Raw genomic sequence first — 19,476 nt, forward strand, 5'->3', positions numbered from 1 at the left:
GATGTTTATTAAAATTGGAAACACCATTCCTATTCAAGCAAGCACAATCCAACGCCCATCGCGGAAAGCCATTATGATACACCAGCAATTCGATCACCAGGTTGCCATGTATCTTCTTGCTTAGTGCCAGGGGGGAGCCAGCCGTTACTGGTAGCTGGAGTACGGCTGCGGGCACCGCCATCATCACTCTTCTTGGAGTCTTCTGCTGCTGTTGGGCGGCCAAAGTAGCCCTCGTGGTACGGATAAGAATTAAGCTCAGTGCTTTGCGGGGACTCGGTTATCGGCGTAGGCCGGAAACCGTTGTTGGTAGTAGGGAGCAAGGACGATCTTTTGATTTGCATCGACTGGGCCTTTTGATCGGCTTTGTTGCCCGATTTTGTTCGATCATACAAGTACAGGCCCAGGAAGGTGAGGGTTATACCTACCCCTTGAAGGGGTGTTGTAGGACTTCTGAACCACACCAGAGCCAGTACAATGACGAAAACGCGCTTGATGAGACTGGCAACTGAGTAGGTAACAGGAGAAACAATAGAGAGAAGGATAAATGCAAGAATGTTCTGACCAAAATGGAAAACACCATTGAAGATAAACTCAAGTGTAAGTCGTCCATGATCCATCGAGTTGGGCTGCTCATTCAGGTCAATGGAGCCCTCGTGATAGAAATTCATGAGGAGAGTGAATCCTTCGGACCAGAGCCAAATTGGCAAGGTAAGAACAAATGCCATGCCTGAAGAATAACATAGCAGATTGAGCTTGTCCAGTTTCTTCGGTAGGGAATGCGGCAATTCAGCTTCAGCTTTGGCAGCCTCATTGAAAAGCTTCTTGGAGAAAATGTTTTGGGTGACGAAAATGACCGTAGCCAGAAGAGCGTGGATAACGCCGATGAGTTCTCCACCGTATGTCGTTTTTCCAGAGCAGGCCAGCATAACACCGAGTGTCAAAGGAATCAGAGACAAATAAGTCGTTTTTGGGTATCGGATGTCGTACACGATTCTGTAAGCGAGGACGGTAAAGAGGGGCGAAAGACCCTTGATGGTGTGAACAAGGGACACTGGAATTTTGGAGGTGGCCGTTGAACTGAGGAGATGGCCTCCGATTTGAAACGCCGCAAGAGGAAGGGTGGTCCTGATGACATCGCGAGTCGGCTTTCGAATCGGGTGTTTGAGAGCTGCAACTTTGGTCCGCAAGATGGGGAATATGGTCGCCAGCCATGCCATGAAGATACATAATGAGGAAACGAAAGCGAATTGGACAAGCGTCAAGGTGGCAGGCTTGTCAAATGCCATCAAGATGGACTTGGACGAAGTGTTTGTGAGTGCAGAGGAGGCGTACCACAATACGCAGAGAATCTGTGTAGCGCATCATCAGGTCAGCACTTCCACTGGGGATTCGTTACTTGGAGTTCGGTAGAATAGGCGTACAATGAGTTTGGGAGATATGGGAGCACGAAGTGCGTCGGCGATCTCTTGGGCATTCTGGCTAACACTGCCATTGCGACCTCTTATTGTGCGAATGGCATCAGTGAGACTCTTCTGGCGATTGTGCCCTCGAGATGCAGCTGACCAGCCATTGTCATGCCTTGAAACTGGTAGCCATCGATCGGAGGGACGAGGAGGCGCGCCGTTTGCCCAGCCGGGAGGGTTTGGAGGGCCATCTGAAGGTGACTCGCCCAGGGGCGTGTCGACGAAGTCGGGGAACTTTTCCATCACAGGGCAGTGATAATCAGGGAGAGAAGGTAGCGTAGCGACGTTTAACGGCGCAACGGCCAAAATTAAGGTTGTGTATGAATCGAATCGGTTCGATAGAGAGTACTCGAGAGAATGCTGTTTAAGTGCGTGGATGAAAGCTTATGCCCATAGCTTATCGAGGGTCGACTCGTAATGTGTTATCGTCTCTGTAAGCCAAGACGCCAGATCGAAGTAGCTCTAGAATGACGACGCCGGGGCGTGGAAGCGAAAGAGAACGAATGGATGTAGAAATTGGAAGCGGAAGAGAAGGTAACAGTCAGTTGATGAGACTGTGAGGCGATGCGACTCTGCGAGAGAGTAAGGCGAGATTGATCTGGACAGAGGAAGAGGCTGACCAGAAAAAAGATGGTGCCAAGTTACAATAAAAGTTGCTGTACGGATAGCTGCTGCTGGATGGCGTTCACGTCAAAAGAGGGAATGGTGCAAGTGGGATGAGCAAGGTACCACCTATAATTAAATCAAGGGGCGCCAATGAGACGACGAATCGATGGACGCCAGATAGATTACACACGGGGGTTTACAGGGGGTCTTCCCTTTGAACCCTCCCTTAGGGGACAGTCTAGTATAGGAAGCTTGGGGTGTAAGAAATAAACAGCCTAAAGAGTCGGTCTAATATATGGCAAAGTGACTGAGCTATTGTGTCCTTTGGCTGTCTGTGATAAGTCTGTAACTAACATTACGTGGCTTATCGGGATCTACTGTTTGGCCTTCAACCGTAGTTATTCCGACAACCGCGACTGATAAGCTGATAACCATTCTTAGACGCCCTAGCCGCGTCCAATTTTCCTTGTTGCTTTGGGGGCAGTTTACGTTAAGCTTTTGGTAGCATTTTGGACGGCAGCGCAGAACATGACTCCACTCGAAACAGCCAAACCAATCTCTTAGTTAGCGCATCCAGACGTGCATTTGCTTCATCTCACACTCGACAAATATTTGCCTTCGCGTCTTTGAAAGCTCACTCTTCTTGTTGGGCATGAGCAAGGACCCTAGACAGTACATCCTCGCGCTCGCTGCCCTTTCCGCCGTCTTCCACTCCGCGACACAAGCCTCGAATCCCGCCGCAAGCAAACGACACTACCTAGTCGCGACGCCACCGTCGCCAGCTTCGGATTCGCCATGGCGGCCCCAAAGATGACCAAGAACCAGATGCGAAGGGCTAAGAAGAAGGAGCAGAAGAAAGCCCAAACAGAGGTATGTTGATGCCATCTTTTTTTCATCTTGCGATTTCGTATACTGACGCGCTGCAGGTTCCTACTACCAAGACCGAGGAACCCACTGAGGCCACCAAACCTGGAGAAAATGATGCCACGCCCGAACCTACGACGACAGACCTCGAAGTGAAGGAGTCTAAGACTGGAGATGCCGCCCCTGCCGACGGCCCCGCGCTCGATACAGATGCCCTGGAGGAAGATCCTGCATATGCCATGTACAAGGACATCTTTAACAAATTCGGCGCGTCCATGGAAGAGGATGAGATAGCCAAGGAGGCCAATGCTGGAAACACCGGGACAGTGTTTTACGCCGATGATGACGAAATTCCCGACGAGGACGAAGAAAACGCTGGCCAACCTAAGCTATCAAAAAAGAAGAAGAAGCAGCTCAACAAGCTTTCCATTGCAGAGCTCAAGGCTCTTGTCAAGATTCCTGAAGTGGTGGAATGGCAAGATGTTTCTTCGTCAGATCCTCGATTGCTCGTGCAGATCAAGGCTCAGCGCAACGTCGTGCCAGTTCCGACTCATTGGTCCCTGAAACGAGAGTACTTATCCTCCAAGAGAGGTATCGAGAAGCCGCCCTTCCGCCTCCCACAATTTATCGCAGAAACCGGCATTACAGAGATGCGTGATGCCGTCCTCGACAAGCAGTCAGAACAGTCATTGAAGCAGAAACAGCGTGAGCGCGTTGCTCCCAAAATGGGTAAACTTGATATCGACTACCAAAAACTATACGACGCTTTCTTCCGTTTCCAGACCAAGCCCGAGTTGACCCGATTTGGCGAGGTTTACTATGAAGGAAAGGAGTCTGAGGTTGACTACCAACATTTCCGTCCCGGTGATCTCACCGAGGCTACCAAGGAAGCCCTTGGCATGCCGCCTGGTGCACCGCCGCCGTGGCTCATTAACCAGCAACGATTTGGGCCTCCTCCATCATACCCTACGCTTAAGATTCCCGGTTTGAATGCGCCACCACCCGCTGGAGGCTCATGGGGTTTCCACCCCGGTGGTTGGGGCAAGCCCCCAGTTGATGAATTTAACAGGCCTCTATTCGGTGGCGATGTTTTTGGCCTTGCAGCATCAGGCGGGCAAGGCCAGGGTGCGGCGCAAATCCTGACAGGGGCTGGTGAGCCTGTTGAGAAGAACCTGTGGGGTGAGTTGCAGCCCCGCGAGGAGGAGTCAGAAGAAGAGGAGGAAGAATCGGACGAAGAGGAGGAAGAGGATGATGAAGACGTCCCTGGTGGAACTGAAACACCCAGTGGCCTTGAGACTCCTGGCGGTTACGCTAGTACTGTACAGCCCGACTATGGGCAAGGTGTCGAGACATCTGTCGCCGGCGAGATGGATCTACGCAAGGAGCGCCGTGGATACGATACGGAGGAGTCGAGCGCACCTCGATCCGCCTACACAGTTTTGCCCGAGCGTCAAGTACGTGCCGAAGGTTTCTTTGGCAGCGACAGAGTATATGATCTTAAGCAGAACCAAGCAGCGCAGCGAGCAGGTGTGCCTGTGCTTGGTGCTGATGACGACACGCGCAAACGCAAGAAGCCTGGTGACATCGATGTTGCTCTCGATGTTGACTCTTTGCACAACAATGACGGCATTAGCAAGGATGACTTGCGGCGTAAGTTCGAGGAGGGTAAGAAGGAAGAGGGTGTCGGAGCCAAGTGGGCTTACGACGACGACTTGAGTGAAATGATTGCCCAAGAGAGCCGAAAGAGGCAGAAGACAGAGGCGGAGCGTAATGAGAAGCGAAGGGAGGGCAAGGGCAGGTTTTAATTAGGTAGCTGACTGTTGAGAGTTGGTCGTCAGAAGTGTACCATTGACAGGAACCGGGTCGGTGACTAGGCGTTTTTATAATATCTTGATTATCTGAAAGCCACTCGATGGCTAGAACAGGAAGGATACCATGCTTCTTGAGATTTGAAAACTGTTTCAAGACAACGAATGCAGAATAAATATCAAACGTTCAGCTTTCGCCACGAGTTCTTAGCTATCGTTTATTAAACTTTTGAGTTGCTCATCTCGAAAGGCCCCGAAATGGGGACAACCTCGTGAATATTCCTCCTCGACATGAAATTTGGTTCACTCAATAGCAGACAAACTGATTGACCTCTTGTTTGGGAACTGCGTCATGTCCAGCTTTCGTGAATGGCTGGCACTCAGGGAGGTACTTCTGTATAATTTTATATCAACGTAGCGTTTCTTCGGCCGAGTCAAAATGCCGTCGCGAAATAAAGGATATCTCACTCGGGTAGTTCGTAAGAATTGGACAGTGATTCCTACCTCCTTATATCGTTGGGTTTGCATCATCACCGGAGGAAAACGTTGATATGGGATGGTGAAGATCATCGGCTCCACTGTGCAGATACAATATCTCCGGTCGCATAGCAGCCCAAGTATACCTGATTACTTGGCAATAGATTAGAACCGAGTGTCAACAGTGAAATCACACGAGACTGAGTGCTGAGTAATTATCCATAAATGATGTTTTCGAATAATTAGTGGGAGGACTATGGGCTCCATTGTACCTTTCCAACAATCCCGAGTACTCAAGTCTACTGCTGTAATATTACATGGTGATTATCTGCTAAAGTCAGCAGGCTACCTAGATACCATGCCGATAACTGTTTTACGGTCTCCTTTCACATATACGTGGATGCAATGAATGCTGTAGAGCAACACCCAACGTAAACGCTGGCTGGAGGTGTCATGTCAGGCATGCCATTCGGTCAAGATGCAATGGTTGTCTCACAATAAGACCTACGGATCAATATGAATATCCGCTGGGCATACTGACGAGACACATGAATATGCCCGTAAAAGGTAAAAGGGCTAGCTAAGAATGTGTATGTAACAAAGAGACTTCCATCCAGGTTGGCAAACATAAAAGAATGCCAAAAAGGCAAAAACATACAACAGCGGGGATTCGCTGGTCGTCACCGACCCAACTACTAATCCGCCGGTTAGTGGCTTGACTATGGGAGAGCGGACGGGATCCCGTATTTTCCACTACCTTTGGTCGTATGTATCAATTCTTTTGCATATTTGCGTTATATGTTAATCACCCCGTAATTAATCCGCTTATCAGCAGACCAGATCCATAGCGCAACGGAGTCTGGCTTGAAGGTAGTAGTTCATCAAGAGTGTCGCACATCGCCACGGCCCTTTCCAAGTCAGTTTCGCGTCACCTACGAATGTCATATCACAGCATGCGATGCTGTCGCCACGACTACCAATGCCCATAAAGATGTTGCAGAGCTCTGGGGCTCCGGATAGACGCTAATTACCAGCCCCATTGTTGGAGTTCTGTCAACAATATCCATGATGGTGGATAGATGAATGGCTTCCTGACCACGAGGCCAGATATCATCGTGCTGCATCGCAGATATTATGTTGAGATCTTGACGTAATTGAGTCATATCGGATTTTCAAGTCAATACCTAGTCTGCAACTACTCAACTAGTGTGACCAGGTTTGTTAGTGCTGAGCTATTTCCAAGGGTATGTTCTGCAAACCAGGTTGTCATGATCATGCCCGCAACAGGATCCAATCAAGACTATATTTCAAGATTATCCTATACTTCAGAAATACTTGTAAAAGTCACATGCAATCTCATTTTCCTTATCAACACCTTTTCATTCCGTCTTGTATCTTTGTGCTCTATACCTCCATGTTAGGATCCAATGTGGTAAAGGCCTCATAGAACCTCAGCAGCGAGGTAGCCATGATGAAACTACCAGCAAAGCTACCAATGCTCAATCTGGCGCAGACACGCTGCGGATCTGGTTAAAAGACCGTCAACATACTCTTTTTGTCGATTTTCTCAGTCCAAAGCAGTAGGGTCGTTTTACCCGCTGAGTCATGATGGAGGGCCATCATTCCTGCGGCAGTCGTACCAACATCTGGCTCTCCTCCACTTCCCAGTGAAGATCGCCATTTGGAAAAGACTGCCCTGGTCAAATGAGAGTTTCGAAATAGTTCAACGGTCCGATAAGCGGCTGCTCTGAATGACCCATAAGCCCTGTGGCCAAGGGCATCCTTCCGATGCACGATGGTAATCGATAGCAGAAGTTGCGGAATATTACCATTCTTCCTTTTCGTCGGGCTTCACTATTGTTGTGGGTGCCGTGGTGTTGGCATGACGTATCAAGACTGATGCGAGCTATGACGAGAAGTCTGACGAGAGGACGCCCCCTCACTACCTAATTATGCAGTCCGTCTGTACAACAAGAGTGTATTCTCTTTCTACATCCTGATGATACCGAGGCGCTTTCGATAGTATAAGGGTCAGAGTCCGGCTGGGTCCAATGCGATGATGATCAGGCGACGCAGGAACTCAATTTTCCCTCATGAAATAACTGGCCCTCTGCTGCAACCATGGATTGTACGTTATAAGAGCGGAGTTAAAGCGATCAGGCCATGTAATACATACGCTCTTTATTCATTCATAGTCTTGGAGTGAGCTAGTCAATAAGGGGCGCTGTCGATTGGAACTGTGATAAACGAAGAAGCGCCTCATATATGCGGTATCAGATGGCAGTGTAGGTAGTCAATGAGAGCAACGCATTGGGATGTGAGTCTGGGTACCTAGTAGGTATTTAGGTCTTTGTAATGGTACGCAAGACTGCCGGTTGACCTTACTAGAAACTACATCGGTCATTGGGAAAGGGTTAGACTTTTTGGCAATGTCTAGTGTTTGGGAACCAACATATACAGCTTTTTATGGGCCATCGACAGTAATTCCCAAGGTAGTAATAGCCATGTCAGTGAGAGATAGGTGTTGGAACTCACAGCCCTCGGGTTTTGTGCTAGTTCTTCGCTCAAACCAGCCAATAGAGCAGCCATGGAGAGTAACCAACACCCCTTTATTTAAGACAGCAGTTGAATTCAGAGCACAGATATAGCCTTAGAGCGTTCTTTTCCTAAACAGACTAGTGTTTTGATGCCGATTCAAGAGTCATAGTCCCAACCCGCTCGTACATTAATTCTGTCTCCCCTTGTGCTCACACATAACTCCAATCTCAAAGTCCCAATCATGAGTATATATTTCCAACCAGGACCGTCAACCATCAAACACTATTCATGGTCACCCCGGCCACAAAAGACTGTTGTTGAAGTCGTGTTTACGTAGTTGTGTACCTCGCATGTGCCACTACCTGGCATTCCCGAACCTCTTCGATACGTTTCAGTATTTTGAAAATTTGAGCAAAAGCCCCCAAGTCTGGCAACTTGTACACTTTATTAGAGGAAACTAGGGCTTTGGCCTATCAAATTAACACGCATCACATGCGACTTATCAACATGATGATGCTTGTGGCTGCATCATAACACTTGCAGATGTGAGCTTGACAGCCACAAAAGGCAGCATTTGTAAAAGTAGAGACACCAGTAACTCGCGCAAAACTAGTGGAGACATGCTGGCTTCATGCCTGGGTATTCAGTCATGCTTCTTGTATCATTAAAGACATACGTAGCGCTGTAAAGGTCTTGTTTGTTTATGAACCTTTTTGCCTCACTATCAGCCCAACGCAGACAACTAAGAATGTTCAGTCACAATCCCTTCACCTAAATAACCGAATCAAAATACTTGAACAGGTAGGTATCATGTAAAACACCAGACTTCAGGCTGCTTTGGCACACGGATTCTGCAACGTCCCAAAAATAACTGCTTCCCCGAAATCCTCTCTACCCGAACCACCAAGCATCCGACTCCTGACGTGTCGTCTCATCAACCTCCATTCCCAATAAGCGCCCCAAATGCGTATGAAAACAATAATAATCCAATACCCTCTTCCGCGTCAAGTGTCTCCAAATATTGCTACCTCCGATTCTCACTTTATATGATCTGGAGGCTTCCCTACTTTTCCATTCGTCTTAAAGACTGCCCTTTCACTTCTCGGAGTTCGACTCCTACCTCCGCGCGAGCCGGGCCTTTTAAGGGATTCTGAAACGCCTTTTCTTACATGTTCCTTACGTACAGCCAGATGTGTAGTCTTTGGATGGGAGCCCTCTGCACATCGGCTGCTGATTCTGATTCGTGCGATGCGCTGATTTAATGGCTTAAGTTCAACTGCTGAGCCGCTCTCCCTGGACAAGAGTGAGGACACCCCTTTCTAGGAGGATCCCTCAGACTTGCTGCATTCGTTGCAGAACCACTTGGGACGAGTCACTGGAGTAGTAGCTAACTCTTTAATACAGCTCCTGTGGTAGAGTCTGCTTGAGCATTTCTATAAGAAGGGTCAGTGACAGCTTAGCCTCATGATAGAACATGCATTACCTTGTTTGAGCAAATCAGCAGAGAGGGACCGAGAACAGGCAACTTGCAAATTGTGCACCCGTTCGCGCCTTTCGTGATGTTTGAAGCTCGAGGTAGCTGTTTCGATGGACTGTCCACTGGTACGGTTCTGATATTATCCATCTCCTCGTCGCAACTGCCAGACTTCAACTGAGCCCTTGCGTCCTCAATCAGTATATAGGCACTATCAATGCACTGGTCATCCAGAACATCTTTCGCCATTAGCACACACAAGTGTTTGCCGAACTCGATCATTCGATGACCCACACTCGCCAGCCATAATGCGTTGTCTTTGACAAACTTGAGCCAAGACCGTCGAAAGTATGCTCTAGAAGTGACGTTTTGCTCCAACATAAACGCATCCCACCTGCAGATATACTCCTTCTCCTCTGGCGATACGTCTGAGAACTCCCCGATTCCCTCACGATGCTTCTGAAGTAACCACTTGTTATCTACTGCAGGTTTCGGCAGCTCGTCGCCAGGTTTGAGGCGAGCCTTGCTCATGGGGTCGAATAGTGGCTGTGATGAGTCGGGGATGATAACTTTCTTCTTCTCTTGTCGTCGTCGCACAGATTGTGCCGCTATCGGGGGCTGTGAAGGTTTGATAGCAGGCTTGTCGAACAGTTTCTTTGCAGTGGCCTTCGCTGGCGATAGCACATCAGGCTCGCTATGATCCGGCCCCAAACGCGAGGTGATCCACGACTCGTCGCCTTCATTGTAATCTTTCAGGTTGAATGGTCCTGTCGGCTTGCCAAGCTGCAATGTCTTCGTGGGTGAATCGGCAGGGCCAGAAATGCGAGTAACACGGAACAGAGGTCCTTCACTCGTAATCTCTAGAGCATAGTCGTAATTAAGATGAAAGTTTTTCAAGTGAGCTCGCAAGACATCTAAAGAATCGTTGGGACAGCCGCAAGAAAAACACCGCCAGGAGTCTAGGTGTACGGGCTCATTGATTGGTGGCAGATATGTGACACGACCCTCAACTTGCGCATTTTGCCCGGCTTTCGCCCGCGGCTTGTGCTCTTTGCCGGAAGCCTGGGCAGACAACTTCTTGAGATTATAATTTACGTTGTTGGCCCTTTTTCTTAGGGGACGGTTCGGTGTTTGGTCACCTTCGAGCTCGTCCTCTAGATCACGGGAATGGTCCTGAGAATGGTCCGGAGAATGATCGTGTGAAGGATCCTGAGAATGATCGCGTGAATGAACATGCGGCAATTCCTCGCTAAGATGCCCGTGTCCGTTCACGACGTTCATGTCAAGAATACCGTTTGCACTATCAGGCTCGGGCTCGGGTGTGATATGGTGAATGCCATTTACGCCATTCGTTTCATGATCATTGGCAATTCCAACTTCTTTGATGCCATTGGTTTCGTTAATTCCACAGATTTCGCTAACGCCCTCGGTTTCGTTGACGCCATTAATTTCGTTGGTTTCACCTGTGTCGCCAATAACGTTGACGCCATCTTCGACAGCGAGAGGGCTGACACTGTCGAGTTGATCGTCAGGAATGGGTTCAAGAATATCGCTGGTATAAATTTCCTCGGCATCTGGATCTACAGCAGTAATGCAACTGTTGGCAGTTTTGTCAATAGCCTTAAACGCGGTGGCCCAGCGTAGATTTATGTCCATGACATAATCCGTATGGCACTCCGGTCGTTGTGGGTGAACGCCGGTTGTGAGCTTGATGGGATTTTTACACCTTCCGAAAATCTGGGAAAACTCGCTGTGCAGAACCCATTTCTGCTCACCAGCTTCAGCCAATGGCTTGGGTTGGGGTTGGCTTGCCGTAAATCCCAGTTCCTGGGCGTTGAGCGGCGGCCAGCTACCATCATTGATTGAACTCAGCTCAACATCAAGTTTGTAAGACGATGAGTAGTCGTGAGACGGATCATCTTGTCTATTGATCAGGATGGTTTCCTCAGGAACAACAAACGGCTTTGGTGGTTTAATGAAAATGATCCGATGAGGTCCCGAGGGATTTTTGTAAGAGAGTATGTCGCAACTCTGACTGACGCGATAGACGATATTGATAAAGCCTCCGCTCACATCGGAAATGGTGATCTGGCACTTGCCTTTGGTGTTGAGAATTTCGTCATTTGGCGGAGTTTCTTGAAGAGGCCGAACTCTTTTAGAATCCTTGTGAAAGATTTTGTGAATCTCAATGCGAAGTGATGAATGCCGTTCTGGTTCTGGAGGTACAGAAGCGTCGTGGAGTGGCTTCGATGCCGACAAGCGTCGGCGCTTCTGTGGAGGAGCAACAGCAGCAGCAGCATCATCATCATGGCTCTTGGGCGCAGAGGAGTTCCCGCTCATATTTTTAGCGTTGTGGGTGACTTGCCAAGTTTGTTGAGTGAACGGAACTGTCCTTGTATATCCTTTTTTCTGCGTCATAGTGGAAGAGAAGGGGACATGGAAGGATTGAGAAATGATGTGATGAACTGGCCCGTGAGCGCAGGCCTCTGTGGTGCAGCTATTTGCGAGAGGCGACAATGGCTGCGGGTGGGTTTGTGGTTGAGAACACTGCATGAGATGCAGTATTGCGTCGTCGCAGTTGCTGAGAGCAAAGAGCAATATATTAGTTTAGTAGTTGATTGCTTTGGTGTTCATTATTTGTTGTTGTCTGTTGTTGTTATGCAGACCAAGAATGAGTTTGTCAGGTAGAAAAGTAGAAAAATGACGAGAGAGATGTAGGAAGTCAAAGAGAAGAAGAGCCCAGTATAGGCAGGAAAGCAAGCGACGCCACAAACTGTAGAAGCAAATCCGAAGTGAAAAGGCGAAAAGGGTCGGAACAGGAAGGAGGAAATGAATAGTAAGAGGAAAATCCTCTTTGGGATAAGACGGCGAAAGGGATTGCTTGTTGCTTGTTGCTTGTTGCTTGTTGTCCTATCCTGTCCTGTCCTGTCTCATGTCTTCCTGGTCGGGTTTGTCCTATTCGTGGTGGATGTAAATAATGAGTTAAGGAGGAGATGCGGGAACCTGGTCGCGTGGTGACGGGAACAATTGAAAAGTTCCCCTCGACGCCAGACTTTAGAGGCTCAGTGCAGTGCTACCGCCACTTGGAAACGTCCTAGATGCGTTGTGTTTATAAGCTGGGTTGGGTTGAAACTCATAAGCGCGTTCTATCGTTTTCACGAGAGTGAGAGAGAGGAGGCGGGAGTGGAGGAAGGGATTATAGGGCGAGAGTTTGTTCTCATGAGAAGAAAGATGTATTGACACTTGGCTGAGTGAGCGCGGCATGGAAAGGGAAAGTGACCGACGAGACGCGTGCAGGGCAGTCCACTGGGGCTCATGTTCAGTCAGTGCTCAGTGACAATGGCAGTGGAGGTAAAAGCCTCCGCTGCCCGCGCAGCGACCTTGGGCCTGGGGCAGAGCCTGGAAACTCGATCGCGACTCCCACTAGAGCCTACCTAAGTCATGCCTGGCAATGGAAGGCGGCGCGGCGGGGAGCACCCGCCATTCACAGGCGGTACTTAAGCGGGGCGGGTACAAGAATCCGCGGGCGAGTTCGTGCCACCCGACAGGACAGGCCGTTCTCAGTGACAGCGAATTACAGGCTCTCCACTGCCTCATGAAGACGGGAACTTCTGCTGGAAATTATTTATGCATGGGCTACCTACCTAGGTGGGTTCAATCGGATGGATGCACTGCGCTGACCCAACCCCTTTGGCCTCCAATGTTTCGCGACTTCAGTTCATTCTATCATGAGATCTAGGGCCCATCATGCCTCGTTGCTGGTACCTTGTCCCTCTTGTCTAGTATACACAATTGGCTGTACAGCTGTCCGTGTGTAAGACTAGTGGTTTGGATTCGGATTTGTTCCAAGAAAATCAAATGTCCGCCCGGGCTTCTCGTCTTACTATTCCATGAGTAAATTTGCGAGTCAGAGATAACTCTCCGAGAACGTAGCCAGTTCACCAAAAGGTTCACCCTAGGACTTTGCCAATATGAACAAATGCATCAGACCGTATATCATAGATAAGCAAAGACGCGGATACCAGATCAATTACCTCAGAGTTCTAAATTTTCATTTAAACCAACATGGCTTTATATTTTCCTTACTTCTGTGTATTCCATGTCTTAGGTAGAATGCACGTCTCCATCCTCACTCGTACCTACCTACTAAGGTACTAAGTTACCCCCGTGGTGTCAGAAGAACTGACCCCAACCAAGATCCTAAGAGATGAAAATAATTTGGTCACTTTATGGTGACTAAGACTAGCACTTAGGCCACTTTATTATTGTAGCATAAGCCTTAGAAGACAATTCTTCTGTCACCCACCTGGGGACAGCCTTGCCGCGTCCGGCCGCTACCCAAGCTTCAATGATTGGCTCCATACGTCTTATTCGCTGTCAGTGTCCAGCCCCACCTTCGAGTCCGCAAACGCAAGGCTGGACTTTAGTTGTGCCCCTCTAACTCTCTTACCACTACATCATCACACCAACGCATCAATCTTCTGGAGCCTTTCAAGGTACGATCGATGTTCAATTCTGCGCATAGCCCTTTCTTTTTAATTTCTTACAAGTTCAGCATCGAATTCATCCTGAGACCCTAGCTAATGCAATTGTTTCAATAGGCGCAAAACACGAGATGGTCCGTAACCAAACCACCAATCGCCAGAGCATGCCTGGTGTCTCCGCCAGTCGCAATGCTCACCGATCCTCCCACGCACATGCTACAACATTGACAGCACGCCCAAGGAGGTCAAGAAATGATCAGCTTTGTTATAACGAATCATCCGAACATGAGAACTCCGATTCTTCCCTGAGTAACCCGTATTCGCCCGACGAAGGGGATGCTGAGAGTGAGGTCGAACAAGACGGCGATGCTATACCCAAACCACGATCGCATCGGGCTCGAAATACAGAACCGGTAGAAGACGCACCAAGCCGAACCCACAAGCGCCGGAGCACACGACACACAGGTCCTTCTCGAACAACGTCCTTGGTTGATCTTGCGACTGACTTGGGAGGGAAGAAGGCAACCCCTCGAGAACAAACAAGGAAGCGATCTCAACCAGCAAAAAATAAAACAAGGTCTCTGAAGAAGCGTCGCGTGTCTGTTGAAGTCGAACCAATACCACAGGGTGTTATTCCACCCTGGACTAGCCCCCAAATACCGTACGGTGCCTGGACCGATATCTTCTATTACGCAGCTATCGCAGGCAATGATAGTCTTGATGTCAACTGGTTGATAAGCACTGCCACGACCTGCAGGACCTTCTCAGAAGCGGCGTTGACAGCTATTTACCGTTCTCCACCTCTGACAACGACGGGCAAGGCCAAACGATTCGCCGCTCTGCTCGATCGTCCGCCTTCTGAAACCCGCTTCAACTACCGCACCAAAATTGAGACTCTGTATTTAGATGTTCAGGTTGTGCCCCAGTTACTGTTGCCCAAGATACTCCATGTGCTTCCGCGTCTGAAAGAAGTCATCCTTTTCACAGCGTCTGACCAGCCGCCATACAGGCAGTTGAATCACCCAGTGAGATGGTATTACACAGAAGATATATTCTACGCTTTGAAACCAAGCTTCGAACGGCCTGAGTCGCTCAGAATCAGTGACGAGAACAAGATGGCATATACCACTTTAAAGAGTTGGGAGTGGAGTGGGAGCTTGCTGGGGGGAGCGGTGGGTACCATGAAGGATGTTGGCCGCATCCATTGTGACCCTTCATTTGCTCATCTCACAAAACTTAGCTTCACAAACCTTCAGGTCCCATCTCTCTGGAAGTTAGGGTCGAAAGGTGCCACTGAGGAGCGAGAATTAGAACTTTACAACGAAGATGAATCTGTCATCAAGTCGATTGCTGAGGCGATTTCTCAGTTGAAATCGCTTCAACACCTCGTGTTCGAGTCGTCTACTATCATGAATGATCGGCTGCTTCCCCTTTTGCCAAAGGACCTTACGCATCTCTCTTTGATCAACTGTTGGGAGATCAGATCTGATGAGTTTATGCCGTTCCTGCATAGCCATGGCAGACATCTCCGCAGCCTGAGTCTGCTGCACAATCAGTCACTAGACTTGGTATTCTTGACCACACTGGCGGATTCCTGCCCTAAACTGGAACAGCTGTACATGAACCTTTCGTATTTCCACCATCATGACTCCGTATCCATGACCAACAATGACGCCGACCCCTTGTACGACCAAGTTTTACTGCCGCACCAAAAGCCGGAATGGCCGTCTAGCCTTCGAGTCATTGATTTTGAACACATTCGACATTGGAGCATTGAAACCGCAGAAATGTTTCTTGGGTCTATTTTAGATAGTGCTGCTACTCTACCCGATTTGCGCCATCTTGCTGTGAAAACGATGCTCAACATACCCTGGAAGGCCCGTGCTAATATGCGTCACGAATGGAGACGGAAACTTGATAGAGTCTTCCTTCGCCCCTTCGAACCACCACAAAAACATTACTCTATGCGTGAAACACAAGATGAAGAGTTCCCCCAAGTGCTGGGCAAGAAGAAAAGGCCAAAACGTCTTTCTGATGGCCCGTCTCGGCGAAGCGATCGTCTAGCGGCACACGTCTCAGATTCCGAATCAAGGCACAGCACCAACTCGAAGGGTCTTCGCAGCTCTCATGGTCGTCCTACATATGCAGAGCCAGAGACTGACGAGAACGAGTTCGATACCGACGGGGAAGGTAGCACGCAAAGTCCCATGTCGGATCGTCATGGACAAGAGTTAGAGGGTACAGACGATGGCTCCGAGGGCCAGACCAAAAAGCCCACGGCGCCTGTGATTCAGGGACGCTGCACCACTGTCTCCATCGTCTTTGATAATCAGAAACCTACAGAACTGCAATATGGCATGGAAGACTTCATGGATGATGATCGTGCCGAGTCTGACGAAGAGTGGAACGGCGATCATGAAGAGGATGATGCAGTCTTTGTTTGGCGTTAGCTTAGCTGCTAGCAACATAAAAATAACGATATATGACTTGCCGTGCCTTTACTGTTTTATAACTCTTACATATCTTGGAACTTCTTGCAGCTATAACATCAGTCCATACGACCAGGTTGTCCGCTTGCTCGGGTGTTTTTGGTGTTGAGAACAGACGAGAAATTGGAAGCTTGCTTACACGTCTTGCTCATCCCGTTTGCTCTACAATAATGTCAGTATATACTTATAAAAGTCAGAAACAATACTCTACCCAATTTTCATACTGCTATTACCCCGTGGCCGGTCGTTAAAATTCAAACTTGTCGTTTCGCTTCTGCAGACTTGGTGGTAACTTTGTGCAGTTGGACTGTGTGGAATGATAACTAGCTTACTGTACGTACACCTCTGCTGAGGTATGCATGATCAGTCTTTCCATGCCATATTTCCGCTGAAATCAGTATCAGTGATATAAACGAGGCCCTTAAGTAAGATCTACTGTCCCAGTCGAGTTGGTATACTTGCCAGACTTTGTGGCAGTCTCAAGTTCTGGTAGTGGCTGTATCATGAGCTTGTACCTTGGTATGAAGCATGAAATGGTGGGTAGGTACGTGGGGGAGACTATGCGTCCTCTCAATAAAAGTTGATGGATTCTCAATAGTGTCTTCCACTTTCTTAGCATCAACTGCAAAGATCCGACATTAGATCAAGCCCAGTATCCAGGCCTCAGGGTAACACGGACACAAGCTAGAGTCATGATGAACCAAACACTTCAGCCACTATACTCGTTCTGGCCGGAACTTTGACCTCATATACCGTAAATTAGATCAAGGGCGCTGCATGAAAATGAACCGGATGTGCTTAATACAGCCGGTGACGGATACATACATTTATCGTACATGATACACATTACTTCTACCTAGGGCGTCTCCCGAACTAGCATATCCCGATACCCTCATGATCATCGAGACAAACCCGACATTTGCAGCTCTCAAGTCGATCTTGCACTGCAGTCCTCTCAGCATCCATTGTCTAAACCGAGCACAAGTCATAATATGCACCCCAGCGCCCAACCAAGAAACATACAATGCTCTCCCAGAACGATGTACTTAATTATTAGAACGCAGCACCTCCCATGCCTTCACCTGCAAGATTTTTCATGCTCTTCTCACTCAGATCGCTTCGCATCTCCCATGCTCGTGAGTCACGCTCAAGCCTATTCCATGTATAAAGACTCTTGCGCAGCCGCTCCTGCTTTGCATGTAGCTCATCTCTCACTTTCTCCTCTTCATCCTTCAGTTTCCGGTAATGTGGCTCAAGCTCCCGAGTCACTCCCAAAGCGATAGGTGTCATTGAAGGATCTAGCTTGCCACCTGGGATAATAGGAGGCAGTGTCGCAAGCATAGACTGCGCCAAAGTTTGCCGCGCACCACCAGCATGCTGTGCCGATGGTCCAGTCGGAGGATTAAATGGCCGTGACTGTGTTGGTGTCGACGCCAAGGGTGCATTTGGCGGAGCAACTCGTGGACCAGTGGGAATGGTTGAGGGTCCGTTGGGTGTTGATGGTGTGGGAGAAGGTCCGGAGAATTGTCTCGCCGGTGCTTGATTCCAACCGCCGCGTCCTCCACGCGGAGCAAAGCCACCTCTGGCAGGAGGCACATAACCTCTCGGACCAGCTGGTGGAATGGTTGGACTTGTGGTGCCCGAGCGCTGTGGGGGCGCCGTGGGTGTTTGAATTCTAGCAGGAGGGGGCGGAGCTGGTGAAACTACTGGGGCTGTAATGTTCCTGTTTGCTGCAGGGCCAGTTGGGGGTGCTCTCAGTGCTGCGGGCCCTCTAGGCGGCGATCGCACTGGAGCAGATGCGTTTGTGTCGTAAGGACCAAGTCTGGGGGCCTCTCTAGGTGGTGCGGCTCCTGGCATGGCATGGTGGGGAGACTGTTCCCGAGACTGAAGTGGTGAGCGAGCTCTCACCGAGCTAGGTCGAGGAGATGACCTTCCAGACGCCGACTGTGAAGTGATGGCTGACGAAATTCCGGATTCTCTAGGGGGACTAATCCGCCTGTATGACTGGTATCTGTCGTTTCCACGCCGACTCATGGACCGTGAACGTGGCCTGTATGAACCACCTCGAGGCCCTGTTACAGGAGACCTCACAATAGGGCTTCTATCACGGCGAATCACTCCGAAGGGAGACCTAGATCGTCGTCTTTTGTCAGTTAGTCCCAAGCTGTATATATATACATAGGACGCTTACCTATCATCGCGCCGCTCGAAGTCGCGTCCCCTGTCGCGTACTCGGTCACGATCCCATTCTCTATCCCTGACTCTTTCGCGATCGCGCTCCCAGTCTCTCACAGGAGCTGGAGACCGAGGACGCTCGTACCTATCGCCGCCGCGCGGGGGCGAGGGTCTCCGCGATAAACTACGTCGAGGAGATGGCCGCCTCATAGACCTACTACGCTCTCGTCGGCGCGGACTCTCTCGCTCTCCTCTCGATCGCTCCCGTCGATACCGATCACCTCCACCACTTCTCGACCTACGACGTGGTGGATACCTTCCAGGCACATAGCTGTCGGATCCAGAAGGAATTGGACTTCGGGGACGCGGACTTCTAGGTCGTGGGCTCCTTGCTCGTTCTCTGACCGGGCTTCTAACCCTCTCTCTAGTAGGGCTTCTAACCCGCCTGGGGGATCGATCTCGAGGAGTGGGTCGCCACGACTCGCCGGCACCGTATCTAACGACTTCCCCGTCATCAAACCTGTAAAAGTCAGCCGTGGGATAACAAGTTATGGGCAGGTGAGATTTTGGAAGAGCAAAACAGCAGAACAGCAGAACAGAAATGAAGAGTAGGACAGAGATATAAGACAGGATTGGTGTGTCCAGATTCGGTGGTCGATCGTTGACTCGGGTATCATCTTTTTTGGGTGCAGAAGGGGCACATAGACTATGGGCGAGAAGAGACTCGCTGTCGTAAACAACAAAGGTGCGCTTCGCAATCCTGTCTGTCTGAAGGATTTCTGTTGGCTGCTGGTCGAAAACACCGATGCTCATAATGCGAAATTCCTCCCACAGGGTTGTCGGGACAAAAGCAGATGTCGTCTGCTTCTAAGAGGGGTGCGAGAGCTCGATATGCTAGGTTCCGCTTGTGCATTCATCACAGTTCGTTTGACGATGTTTGACGATTTTTAGTAGAACCAGCCGAAACAAAAGCCTAAAATTGCCTCCCTTCCCAAGCTCGCAAGGGAGCCCTGTGTGGCCATATGTTGAAGATGTGTGATGCCGCGTGGTGATGTTAACTTCCAGATATGGGTCCCGTCGAAAGAACTCGATCCGACT

At 49.4% G+C, this 19,476-nt stretch overlaps 5 protein-coding genes across 5 annotated transcripts; 2 read left to right on the forward strand and 3 right to left on the reverse strand.

Moving 5' to 3' along the window:
* Positions 1-71: 71 nt before the first annotated feature.
* On the reverse strand, positions 72-2,723 carry B0J16DRAFT_389556 (triose-phosphate transporter family-domain-containing protein; the record flags this gene model as incomplete). The annotated part of the gene is made up of 3 exons (XM_046131819.1): positions 72-1,349; positions 1,422-1,846; positions 2,669-2,723. 3 exons carry the CDS (start codon positions 2,721-2,723, stop codon positions 72-74), a joined length of 1,758 nt encoding a protein of 585 aa, XP_045978010.1.
* On the forward strand, positions 2,553-4,954 carry B0J16DRAFT_365332 (uncharacterized protein). Its single transcript, XM_046130003.1, has 2 exons — positions 2,553-2,939; positions 2,996-4,954. The coding sequence occupies exons 1-2, from the start codon at positions 2,865-2,867 to the stop codon at positions 4,736-4,738; spliced, it is 1,818 nt and encodes a 605-aa protein (XP_045978011.1). The 5' UTR covers positions 2,553-2,864; the 3' UTR covers positions 4,739-4,954.
* A 4,121-nt stretch (positions 4,955-9,075) lies between these two features.
* Positions 9,076-11,648, reverse strand: B0J16DRAFT_325167 (uncharacterized protein; the record flags this gene model as incomplete). Its single annotated transcript, XM_046125867.1, has 2 exons — positions 9,076-9,189; positions 9,240-11,648. 2 exons carry the CDS (start codon positions 11,646-11,648, stop codon positions 9,076-9,078), a joined length of 2,523 nt encoding a protein of 840 aa, XP_045978012.1.
* Positions 11,649-13,668: 2,020 nt separating this feature from the next.
* B0J16DRAFT_311692 (uncharacterized protein) lies at positions 13,669-16,201 on the forward strand. The gene is made up of 2 exons (XM_046125009.1): positions 13,669-13,726; positions 13,832-16,201. Exon 2 carries the CDS (start codon positions 13,846-13,848, stop codon positions 16,162-16,164), a length of 2,319 nt encoding a protein of 772 aa, XP_045978013.1. The 5' UTR covers positions 13,669-13,726; positions 13,832-13,845; the 3' UTR covers positions 16,165-16,201.
* Positions 16,202-16,946: 745 nt separating this feature from the next.
* B0J16DRAFT_418947 (uncharacterized protein) lies at positions 16,947-19,191 on the reverse strand (the record flags this gene model as incomplete). Its single annotated transcript, XM_046133799.1, has 4 exons — positions 16,947-18,346; positions 18,395-18,516; positions 18,597-18,898; positions 18,960-19,191. The coding sequence occupies 4 exons, from the start codon at positions 19,189-19,191 to the stop codon at positions 17,257-17,259; spliced, it is 1,746 nt and encodes a 581-aa protein (XP_045978014.1). The 3' UTR covers positions 16,947-17,256.
* Positions 19,192-19,476: the final 285 nt, after the last annotated feature.

The sequence above is a fragment of the Fusarium flagelliforme genome (genome assembly GCF_020744385.1).
Source record: "Fusarium flagelliforme strain FIESC 12 MPI-CAGE-AA-0113 chromosome Unknown B0J16scaffold_8, whole genome shotgun sequence".
Classification (NCBI taxonomy): domain Eukaryota; kingdom Fungi; phylum Ascomycota; class Sordariomycetes; order Hypocreales; family Nectriaceae; genus Fusarium; species Fusarium flagelliforme.